At 37.0% G+C, this 12,401-nt stretch overlaps 1 protein-coding gene across 1 annotated transcript in view; it reads right to left on the bottom strand.

The window, feature by feature from the left end:
• The window catches only part of ARHGAP15 (Rho GTPase activating protein 15), a 309,324-nt gene that overhangs the window by 275,859 nt on the left and 21,064 nt on the right, over positions 1–12,401 (bottom strand). Inside the window, exons 2-3 of the mRNA XM_085308369.1 lie at positions 4,895–4,969; positions 1,032–1,093 (exon numbers count right to left, since the gene is read on the bottom strand). Of these exons, the coding sequence (XP_085164495.1) occupies positions 1,032–1,093; positions 4,895–4,969 (137 nt within the window). The remainder of the gene's footprint in view (positions 1–1,031; positions 1,094–4,894; positions 4,970–12,401) is intronic.

Genomic DNA, 12,401 nt, shown 5'->3' with positions numbered 1-12,401 from the left:
AAAACACAGCTGCAACATGCTCTCTTTTCAACTGTTATACCAACATGCTTTTGTATTYGTCTCATCTAGGTAACCTGAAACCTGGAGGTCTCCTCAACTTRCCACTAATACACTGCAAAGCACCAAAACGATGAAATGAATGCTTCCAAGCAGTGCTTGCTGGGAAACTGGTTCTTCCTAAATTATAATCTGGCCTCAGGGAATCGCGTGCTTACTTACAGATCGGGCTATGCTAGTGGTGTACATCAAGTGCAGACGAAATAGAAGCAAATAAAACTTYGATTTTTGAAATAGTAATTTTATTCTGAAGAGGAACTTTTAAGCCATTGCAGGTTCCTGGTTGTTTTCTTGCTTAGGTCACAGCTCATCTACCATTTCTAGGATGCCTGTGCTTTAGTATTATTTACAATGTTCAAGCGCTTAGAACACAGATCCTTTCGCTAGGAAGAAAATTTAATATATCACATTATTCTCTGATACACAGTACTGGTTACTCTCTGATACCCAGTACTGGTCATATCACTGCTACTGCTTTGCAGGCACCCAGGTGCAGCAGACCGGACTGAATCCTTCCAGAAGGGTTAATATTCACATTATTTTCAACAGAAACAGCGCCAAGYGAGTACACGCTGACTGCTTTCGACAATATTGCCTACCTGTCCCTGCGGTATCACCGTGCGGCAGGTACCTGTGTCGTATCCTCGACCCCTCAAACACCTACTCGGCGCCTGTAACTTGCCCGCTCAAAGACGTATTTGTTTTGCCTGGGGCCTTCCCGCTAGCACACGTGTGACGCGCGCACGGCAGAGAGGCCGAGGCCGATCCCCGCTCACAGCTCACGAGCGGGCCACGAGCCAACGTCACCTGCTTCCCGAGCCTGGACGGCCAAAACACTTCAAAAGTGAAGTCACGTTGGCTCAGCACTGAAACAAACGCATTTTATCTATAAGTAGTAATAGCGACATATGGTTAAACACACACAAATTCTTTATCTTACAATTGATAAGTTATGTAACATTGAAATGTAATACCTTAATTTCTTGCCACCRTCTGCTATTTTAGCTTTCAGAAGATATCCTTCTTTCTCCACTACCTAAAAGAAAGGAAAAAACATATCATAATCATATCATTTATTCATTTGAATGAACCCATTCCGTCAGCACATGCTATGGGAGTCTGCATCTAGCTAATGTGATTTTAGGACATTTAATCACTAATTCTTAGTTTAGTCATCTCTTCTTTCTGTTCCAGCCAGTTCCTTTGAAAATTTCCAAACTACTTTTGAAGTCAGTTAGTAAACAGAATTAATTTCAGTGGAAAAAAAAATGTAATATCCATTTTTTTTGCCTTAGCAGAAGCTTATTTTAATATAAATAAAAATTTATAGCCATAAGTAAAAAAATTATAAATACTTAATAAATAATTTATTTACATTATTGAAATAATTTGAAATAGTTTCATATATTAATCCACTGAGTCACAGAACTTTGCTTATTAGCTATGAAGGACACATCAAACTCTTCCATACAAAACTCTTAATTCTTAGGTTCTAAAAAAAAGTCATGTTTAGACAACAGACATCAGAGAAACATCAAATATTGGTGCAACAGGAAAAGTTAAAGTGCCTTCATAGGTGCCATATTTTGCTTTGAGTCTGTACTAAATCACGATCCACGTGAGACGCTGGAAGGCGTCATGCTTTTAAGCAGTGCTGTCTTCAGAGGAGCTACGGCAGCAAGGCTCTCGCCCCTCGCAGCCCTTAAAAGGTCACACTTCACTGGAGCGCATTCATGTGCAGGGAGAACTTGTCTTCAGGTTTCCAGCTGAACTAGACGATCTCGTTGTATAATGCAGAAAAACAAATGGATTGGTCCTGTCAATTCTTGACATACAGTCTTAAATTGGAATTATAAACAAAGCAAACCAGCAGCGTTACGTCTATTCCAAAACTCATCCAAAAAGCCCAAAGCCTTTATCTGTTGCCTATACAAAACCTGTCTATACTGGCAATATTACAGCAATCTGGTGGATCACCTGCTCTGCTTTTTACTAACTRCTGGTAGTTTGTTCTGACACAGCAGAAAGGGGAAGGGCTTGGCTGCAACATCTGGTTGCATGACCTGTCAGAAAAGTGCATCAACATTGCATTTGAGTTATGGTATATGAGAAGTAAATCCTAGGCTTGTTCTTTGCTTTTATTTTTTCTTCCTAATTTGCACTCCTCCATATCTCTAGACATATTTCCTTAAACCAATAGGAAAAATCACACTCCCTATATTAGATACAATGTTCTAAACAACCTACTGGAACATCCCTTACRTACCTGCAGGCACTCAAAGCAAAAAGTGATACAGAATTTTGATTAAATATTCTGCTATGATCATTTATAAAATATAAAAAAAGAGCTTTAAAAAACCCAACACCACCACAAAACAAATAAGCTACTGGTCTTCAGCCAAACTGACTGATACACCTTCCCATCAGACCTCATTAGCTAAGGAGGTCCAATCTGTGTCAGGACATCTAAGTGGTTCAAGAAGTAAAACTGTGATTTAGGGTGTGCTGGTTTTCCTTCTCAAACACTGCTGAATCAGTGCCTGACGAGGATATTAGACCACATGTTCGTCATAGTTAGTTGTGTCACAGGTGATTTCATGGTAGTTTCAATAGACTTTTGCCATTTGCAAAGTTATTGAATAGCAATAAGACTTTTAATGTTCAACATAAGGATTTTTTTTAATCATACATGCCTGCTATTTTGATTATATAAAGTATCTTAGACTGATATCATCATCATACTAAATTTTTTTCAAACATTTTTTCTGTTGCTGGTATATCATGGTATATATAGTGCACATGTGCCCACTTGTGCCTATGAAAAAGTCTATAGGCTTGTGGACAATGATTTAGGTGACATTCTCAAATGGGTGCAYGGGGATTTGTGTGTGCATATTCCATAATTTGTACTTATCTCATGCAAATTCCTGTCATGCATATYATTGCATAGAAAACCCAGAGAGAAAGTATGTAGGGATTATTGGGCAGAGTCATGTCAGTATTTATCTAGTGATAGATGGGTGAATTATTAGAGCTAAAATAAGAAGTAAACCCAATCTCCACCTATTTTTTTTAAATGAAACTCACTTTACATCTTTGGATAATTTTCTCCCCCTTCTAACCTTTCATTTTTGTGTTGTAATACTTTTGATGCTTGGCCAGGACCAGAGATGCCAAATAACATAAGAGTAAGGTTATTCTTTTAATCCATCCATCTGGAAGCAGAAATCAGGAGGAGCATTGGCTAACCATTCAAGCTGCTGATTGCTTCTCTGAATCAGACCCAAAATCTGATCCTTTCAAAGTTTACTAACCACTCTTCCCAGACTGTTATTTTAACCAATCCAAAACTAAAGGCAAATGTGATTTTCAACATCAGATCTGAATCACCTCTATGCTGACATTWTGAGAAGTTAAGTAGATACGTTTCCAGATGAAAATGTTGTTCTGCAGTCAGATTTTCCTTAAAATGGTCTTGAGCTGGAACATCAAATCCACTACCAAATGTTGGATATATAAGGTATCCTGATTTAAATTGCATATCTCAAATCTGTCATTTGTTTTAAATTAAACAGCTAAAAACTGCAAGATTTTCAGATAATGCGAGAGCTCTCCTAGTGCTAAACAAAGTAACTTCTTATACATCAGTTTTATTGAATTAGTGTAATCACCATCTTAAAAAAAAATTAGTAACCTTTACTAAATTGATAACGTACACGGTGTTTTCTGTAGCTAGTATAAAGAATATTCAGGGAATTGTAAAATAACTTTATCATAAAGACAGATAAAAAGGATTCAAGAATTATTTACATAATCTCTGTATGGAGAGCTAAATATGCCCTTATTTCACATCTGCTGGTATCTGTTGTTCTGTTAAATGTGTTTTCAAGAAAATACTTCCAAAACAGGTCAGAATCTACTTTCAGTCCTTCAGCAAATGGACGATATTAAAACAAATACCAAACATATCCTAACAATATGCTCTCTTCTTTCTGTCTCAATAAATATCATCATTTCTTGTTGAGCTGCTGCCCTTTCTGAACCTTTTCAGCAGAAGGAAGGTTAAGAAAATGACCCAAAATACCCTGAAAGAATTAGCATAGAAAAACARAAATAGAGCTACTGGATCTTTTTAAATTTTGTAATTTACAAGAGTATTAAATACGAGAATATGTTTGCATATATATATTTTTTTTTTTTTACTAAAACCAGATAAAAATGCAAAGACTTATATGAGCTATTAGAAATAGTATAAGGAAAAGTAATTATTATTATATTATCTATAATTTTCTTTATTAGTTCTATAATTTTTTCTATCAGAAGAATTCAAAGCTTCCAAACCTATCTAATCCCCCAAAATTTTATGTAAGTAAAAAACCACTGTTAACATTTYTTTGATGAATATGTATTGGCACATATATTTTATTTTAACAGAAAAAATACCCTCTTCTTCTCATTCCACCCTAGATTCTCAGGGTATCGATAAAATTGCAATGAATTTAATGATCATTTATTTATAAAATTAATATTAAAAACACATTAACATGGACAAAGACAAGACAAAGACATGGTTACATTCCTTTACACCAAGTATTAATACCGATGAATTGTCAATCTTGTACAACTGAGTTAACAGCAAAGTCAAGCTATATAAATKCCTTTGTATCTTCTAAAATTAGTCCTTGTATTGATTAATCAGACTCCCTTAAATCCCTTAACGTCTTGAGGCATCCAAAGCCTCACGTATTTATTCTTTAAGAAAGCATGAGTAACATTTACAYTAAAAACATTTAAAATAACAAGAGTGATTTATCAGTTCTACAGAGCAATTGCTTACCGTGTGGTCCTGTGTACTAATGATGTCTGCAAGTGTTAAGTTGTGTTGGGAGTGATTTCTTCTATGACGATTTATCTAAAAAACGCAAGGATTTAAATTTAGARAGGATTCACATGCACGTAGGTAAAGAGGAACCAACTGCCGTAGTCGCTGGACGTGCGCAGCACGCACTGTGTGTAGTTTTGGAAAGCTGGCTTGATTTAATACCAAATTTCCGTGAGAGCGCTGGTGCTCTTCTGAGCCCAGTGTGTTGGAGGTACAAAGCTACTAGGCTCAAAAGACCTCTAGCATCTATGTGTTTCTTTGTAATGCAACGTGAGCAAATTAAGCTACACATTAAAGGGTTGATAACCGTCGGTTGGAATGACCTTGTCTACATCAAAAATCTCACTCTCTTTAATTGGTTAGGTGCTATTGAGCCCATTTTACAGAAAGGGGAYGAGAGGGGCGGATGAGATGTTCTTTATAACCTCAAATCACTGACAGAACAAGCAGCTAGAACATAATTGGGAATAAAACTGAATATATCTGGTATATTTTAAATGCCGTAAAGCTACTTAAAACTCGCCATGACTGGAAGACTACAACAATACTGGACTCAGTCCTTGGGAACCATGGTGGAATCAGAGTCCWTGGTTTCCTCTGGTTCCCTGGTTTCCAGGAGGAAGCTTGTATAACTATCTGTGATTGAACGCTGGAAAGTTGTTAAATGTACMGGAAACTATTAGGGTTAAATAGGTGCAGTATCCTTACAAACCTGCAACTAAGGACAGGTCAWCCAAAAGTATGTATATATATTTTAAAAAAAATTGCTTCACATTGAATTTTAAGGGATCTCAAATCCAAACTGTATAATTTTTTAACTTCAATGATTATCTCTTCTTTTAACTGAAACAAACAAACAAAAAAAAGATTTCATCTAGTTTTCACTGTATTCATCAATTCATCATAATGCATTCCCCTTTTCCCTATTAAAACAGAGTTAACTGAAAATCATAATGTATTCTGTTTATATTTAAGTGTCTGAATATATAAAATGTTCTTAATTAATCCAGAGGGCTACACTCAAAAAACAGTTAAACATATTATGATCCCATATTTTTTTCTCCACACATTGCTTTCATGTTTATTTGTAAGCAGTAACATTTGTAAGCCTTGAAATCTATATCCTAGATATTTTGCTCTACTCTCACAGTCAGAGCTAATGAGCTTAATGAATTACCAGTTCTAAATTTAATACAAACATTTCAAAGAAAGAGATAAAACATTCTTCACAATTCAAAAGTTTCTCTGACCTATTTATGAAGAATATCACTTAACAATTTCATTAAGGGTGAGTAACAGCTGGTGACATGGCTGTGTCCTAAAGTGTTTTTCTCTCTTAATATTCTGCATCTTAAGCAATCGAGCTTTCATAAGAAATACTTTAGTTAGTGGCAGTCCCTCCTTTGGGGAGAAAAAAAATGTCAGACCACATTTTCTGTATTTTGCAATCTTGTTTTCAGGAGTGTCATGTTTCTGTTTTATTAGCATGTAGGGTAAACAAGAATGATTTGCTGATGCTGTTGAGAGAACTTCTAAGATTACAATCTTTCTGTTTAGATTTTGGATGGAACTTAATATTAATGCAAGCAGAGGCATGTATATAAATTCAAAATAAATTAATTCAATTTATCTTTATCTTTGCTATTCAACAACTCTGCAGGTCCTATACCACATAGGACATATAACTAAACTATTCAGGTCTAGTTCATACAAAGTCTTACCCAGATCTCCCATTCTAATTATTCTTTAACATACAGCAAAGCGTATCACTCACTGATGCTTTTTAAAATATTATTCACTCATCCAAGTTAAATAACAAGACACACCACTACTTCACAATATCTATTTTAACATTCAGCYAGCATCTCCAGGAACCATGTGTGTCTGCTGGGGGCCCTATAAGCAACTTTGTGAAGTACAGAGCACTGATCGGAGCTTTCAGTCTGCTCTTAGSTTCGGTGATCATGAGGATCATAGGAAAAGAAAGGCTCACAATTTTATCCATGCTAAAAAAGATATATATCATAGGCACTAAACTCACCCACAACTAAGTGAAGGAAAAAGACAGTAAAAAGATGTTATTTTAATAGTACTAACAAATTATTATTAGTACTATAATAAAAAGACAATAGCAAGATTTCCAGGAAACATGAAACGAGGGAGGGGAAAAAAAAATGAAGTTCCAGTTATAAATGCTTTATATGCTTTAAAAACTCTTCCCTGTATGCAAAGGAGAAATTTAAAGGAAAACTGCRCAGGCACAATGAGAAAGAATAGGCCTCTTACCTGATTATTTAATGTGATTCTTTTGCAATTTTGCTAAAATGGCAACTGTTTCTCTTACAGGTYAAAATAAAAGAAGTTGCACCAAATGTCATTGCTCGGATGCAAAGTAAACTCACAAGTGCCGAAGCTCCCAAGTCTGAATCTAGTTACAGAATTATAACCAAAATCCACAGCTATGCAAGCCAAAAATCAAGCTCTTCTAGAAAAACGTTCCAAAYGTTTGGCTTACAAATGGAATTAATGGAAACTTCAACAGAGTTCTTACTCATTTCTAGCAATCTTTTAGTTCAGCAATGAAACTTTCAAAAATAGAATCAAAACATCTTAGAAAAAAAACTTGCAACAACAATGAAGACAACATTTTTTAATAAGATGGATTTTCTAAATATGTTAGGCCTTACACCAACTTGCTAACAAATACATTTTGCAAAAATCCAAACTGCTGAACGAGTTAGTCACGTCCCTCGCTTTGCGATATACTCGGTTCAGCATTAACACACCCCTAGCAAGAGAACCTGGGTGACGGCCGGTCAATATACTCGCATTTGTAAGTGAATCCTCAGTATTCTCTTAGTGCAGCAAARCTGAACATTTAAAGGAAAGCTAACAATTTTCAAGGATATATTTCTGAGTTACCAAACATTCAAAGGAAAGTTTCGCTCGAGTGTTTTCATTTTTTCATACAGATTTGACAGACACACCATAAAGGAGATGTTTCAAGATTTTCTCTCTATAGCTCCATTCGATTACCCTAATAAACCGAAGCAAAACCTAAACAATCTCTGTCACAAGTCCTCTACCTCACCTCACAGTGTATCATGAAAGGCAGAGATTTATAAGAGAAGTTTGAGAGACTCCTTTTTAGGAAAGTCAGCTTATCAGCAGTTTTCTGGTTTGACGAACATTCTTCAGTCAGCAGCAATGTCACCTGCAGCATTAAAAATCCGCTCTGTGAGCGCTTGCAAGTCTGTGGGCAAGTCTGGTTTTGTTAAATTCAGCCTCAGCTGCCCCCCCTTCCCGTAGCTAAGGGGTATCTATCTCCTACCGGAGTTATTGCTGCATCCGAGCGCTAAACCATCATCATGCTTTCTACAAAGGCAGAGCCTCCATTACATATGCCTGGCACCCCAAAGCGAAGGGACAGCCGTCTCAAAATTGCTATTTTAACATTAGCGAAGTAAAATACGATAACCTGATTTCTAATTTCATTTCTTTCTGTGCTTGCATTTGTTCTTTAACTTGTCCCTCTTTGGGGGGAATTCGTCGCATCACTACTAATTTATTGTTAGTCTCTTCACATAGTAAGGGCGTTGATTTAAAGAGAGACTTGGAGGACTGATCTGGACTTTATTGCCCATTAGAAACAYATTTCTGACCTAATTCATCTAGTCAATGAAAAGAAGCATACTTCTTTTTTGATTTCAATGAAACCTAACAAAACCAACTACCACTTCTCTAAAAGACCAGAGAACCTGTTCGAGTGCGATCTACAGTGGCCTACTACCCAAATGTTGCTCCGAATTTGCTTTTATCCCCTAAATAATTATGATAATTCTAAGAACTTTCCAGGTGGCTCCCAAAGAGGAAATGATAATTAAATAATATTAAATAATCTTTTCACTACAGATTATTTCTAATCATTTAATTCACTGTCTAAATCTAAACATCTAATTCACCATGGATTATTTACCCACAAAATCCACCAGCAGCCTAGTAAAAGCATAGTTTGATCAAACCAGTCGCACCTTGTGAAACTGAACTCTGGCTTGAATTAGCACTGAGACAAATTCTACCTGCTGTTTCCTCAGTAAACTGCTGTCTCGCTCCCCCGAGGAGGATATTCTCATGGGAATTTTTGTTAGATTTCTACAAAGACATTTTCACTCCATTCATGTTAGGGGTCTCATCAACTGTTTTATTTCATCACACTCAGACTGCACTAAAGTATCATGGAGATTCCTTTATAAATACCAAAAAAACAGAGCAGGCCCCTACTGTTGAGAGCTTGCTCCTGCATGTTGCTCAGCGCTGGACCAGATCCAGCGAAGCACTTTGGAATGTGCTTAAGTGGTTTTCTGGGTCAGAGCCAAAACACTCAATTCTTTATAGGATCGAACTTTCTAGTGGCAGCTTGAAAGTTTGCAATAAAAGTACAAACTAGTCACATAAAATTTTGTGAAAAGCATTCTCTTGACAAAGAAGGAGGGGTGATACCTGATTTAATGATGTCTGTGTTCATTTCATTCCCAGTCACTCCGATATAGCAGTGACAGCCCATAATTGCTTAGATAGAGAAACTTAGCAAAAACATACTGTAGCATTTCTTATAGCACCATCTCTTGAAAGACACCTAGTCTATGGCAAGAGAAAAGAAAATCCTGTAACATTTCGTTCACTGTTGTGTTCTAAATGATTTGTTCTGTTTGAAAGATCCAAGTCCATCATTATCTACAGAAGTTTTCTGGAAACAACTCTGACATGATATGGGGTCTTTTCTGCTGCGAAGGACTGAGAAAATTYCATAGGCTTCCTCCTCAGAAGGAGGAATTTCAGCAGATAAGTGTTTTTTCTGTTCATCTTCAAGAAATGGAAGCTGTCAAGAAGCAGCTGGAGTGATCCTCTGCTCCCCCCACCAAACATCTTGGCRTGTTAGATCAGTGAAACAACTAAGCAGAAAGACCACGTGCAGCCCCAGAGAACGCTCCCCTGGGGATCAGCGGACTCCTTGCCCTCAGCCGCAGCCACCAGCGTCCTCCTTCAAAAGGACCCTGTGCTCCTGACTCGCTCTGCTATCGTTGTCCTCGAGAGAGTTACAACAGATCCGCAACACGGGCTTTTCCTCCTTGCTGTCCAAAGACGTTTCTTCGGAGGAGGAGGAAGGAAAAACAAAAAAACAAAAACAAAAAAAAAAGAGAGGGAGAGAGGGGGAGAAACGGAGACCACAAGGCAGTGTAACATGAATTAACTGTCTCTATTTTTCTCTGAGACTTCCAGAGAGGGAGAAGCATGATTTCAGCCTGGCCCTCACCAGCCCTACTTTGTTCCTAGCTTTCCCTCCCCCGTCTCTAGGCCCCTGAAAAATCATTACTACACAGGTGACTAAACTCTGTGCTMAGAGAGAGGAACTCTATGGATGGAGCTTTTGTGTGCTGGCTGCAGACCAGATAATCTCTCTATGCATCATTTAATAAGAAAACCACTTCRCACTCCTTACAGGCTTGAGTATGTTACATATCACATATTCTCAGCAGAGTCTTCAGTCTGGAAAGTAAAGGCAGGAAAATAATAATAAAAAAAAAACACACACACACAGGAATGTGTTGTTTTCCCTCTACATGTCTCCCTTTGAGCACACTGGCTTCTATATTCAGCTCAGATCTCCAGAGTCTGTGAAAATAATGATAATGGTTTTGCTTCCCTTGACCTCTTGCTCTCTTATAAATCAGCATCCTGTAGACCTTTCCCACAGTGAGAGAGTCCTCCTTCATGTTCAAGTCTATGAAGGTAGGTATTTTATCTGAAGGCAATTTAATCACATGGGCATGCTCTCCAGCTTCAGAACTTACTGTAGACAAGCTGCACAATTGTTTTACTGTGAATATAACTAGATTTATTCAGCTGTTTCATGCAGGAAGTATAAGAGCAAAATAATTATTCAGATGCTGGGTTACATTTCAGCCAGTGATTAAGACAGATTGCACGATCAGAGAAGAAATGATTATGAGTTTGATTACAAAGCATGGTCTGTTTGAAGCTATGTCATCTTCTTTCACAACATTTGAGAGATTTGTGGTCATTGATATCTTAACTCCAGGGATAAGCTTAAGAATTCTTATAGATGCTGATATCAGGCAATAGGTATTTTTCTACAATAATGGCTTGCTGAGGAGCAGATTTTCCCCAGAGTGGGAGCCCTTTTGTTCCTCTCTAGCTACTTTAGACTTTGAAACTTGTCCAACTGATCCTTGCTTTGAGGGAGTCCCAGCTGATGTAGTTGGCTTCATTTTCAGCCTTTTTAGGAGCAGGAGATCTGCCAAAACCATATCTAGAACAGGAGACACAGCTACAAAGGTTCTTACCACCCATATAAGTTAGAGAAATCCWAAGGCTGCTCTAAATTTGACTGCAGATCCCTTAGATTCTGGCACCTGGGGGCTGAGGGATCACAAAGGCACCAACAGCTGGTTTGCCTCTAATCCTCAGGTTTTCCATTCCAGCTGGAACCTGGTATCAAAGCTTCAATATGCTTTAATTGTAATAGATACAGTGCCCACTGATTCCAGAAAAGAACATTTCAAGTGTGTGTGTGGCAGGGGGGAAGATGAGAGGGTTATACATTTATATTAGCCCTTTCTAGGTTACAGCCTGTAAATATATAACAAATACAAGATACACAGTCTGTGACAGTGCTCATCTAGCAATAATATGTATGTATTTTCCTTAATAATATATAAGTTTCTTATTCATATTTTTCTATTTGTAATGTTTTTGCTACTTTTGGTTAACCATAGTATTACTATATATTAACTASTGCAGGCACTTTGGTTTGTTATTCCAGATGAGTAGTGCACCAATGACAGAGGAAACAAGGAATGTTTTAAAAAGCAGGAACAAAAATGCAACAGACACCAGTATTTCAATATTCTTTGCCACTATCATGTAAGTGTGCAAAGAAGTATTCCTTGATGTTATGTCTATAAAAGGTAGAAATCAAAGTTAATAAAGACAGAGAAAAGTGATAGATTATCTTTTCATGTCCCCTTTGGATTTTAGAAAAATTAAGAAAATATATGTGGAGACTTGGTTATGACAGCTACTGTGTCAACAATTCTGACCTGAAATCGTACCCCAAAAGAGTATCCTCAGGGCAGAGGGACAGGCAAAAATCATTAAAGCTCAATAAGTAAATGTGGAAAAATAAAATCAGAAAAAAGAATATTTTTACAGAATCACACGCAGCACATATACTACAATCAAAATGCAATCAAAAGCTCAGTCTTTACTGAAAGGACCATCTCAACAGAAACAGCCTAATTAACATCGATGTCACACTCCTGTAAGTCTTCAGCTACTGTATATTATATAAAATACCTTTGTATAAAATACTGTTGATATTCCTAGACAAACACAGAATCCTCTCTAATGGACACTACATTAATACATCTCTTTATCTCGC

Source organism: Rhea americana, unplaced genomic scaffold, assembly GCF_003343005.1.
Source record: "Rhea americana isolate MKP2758 unplaced genomic scaffold, rheAme1 scaffold_105, whole genome shotgun sequence".
In the NCBI taxonomy this organism is placed as follows: Eukaryota; Metazoa; Chordata; class Aves; order Rheiformes; family Rheidae; genus Rhea; species Rhea americana.
This window is presented reverse-complemented; position numbering and strand designations above follow the sequence as displayed.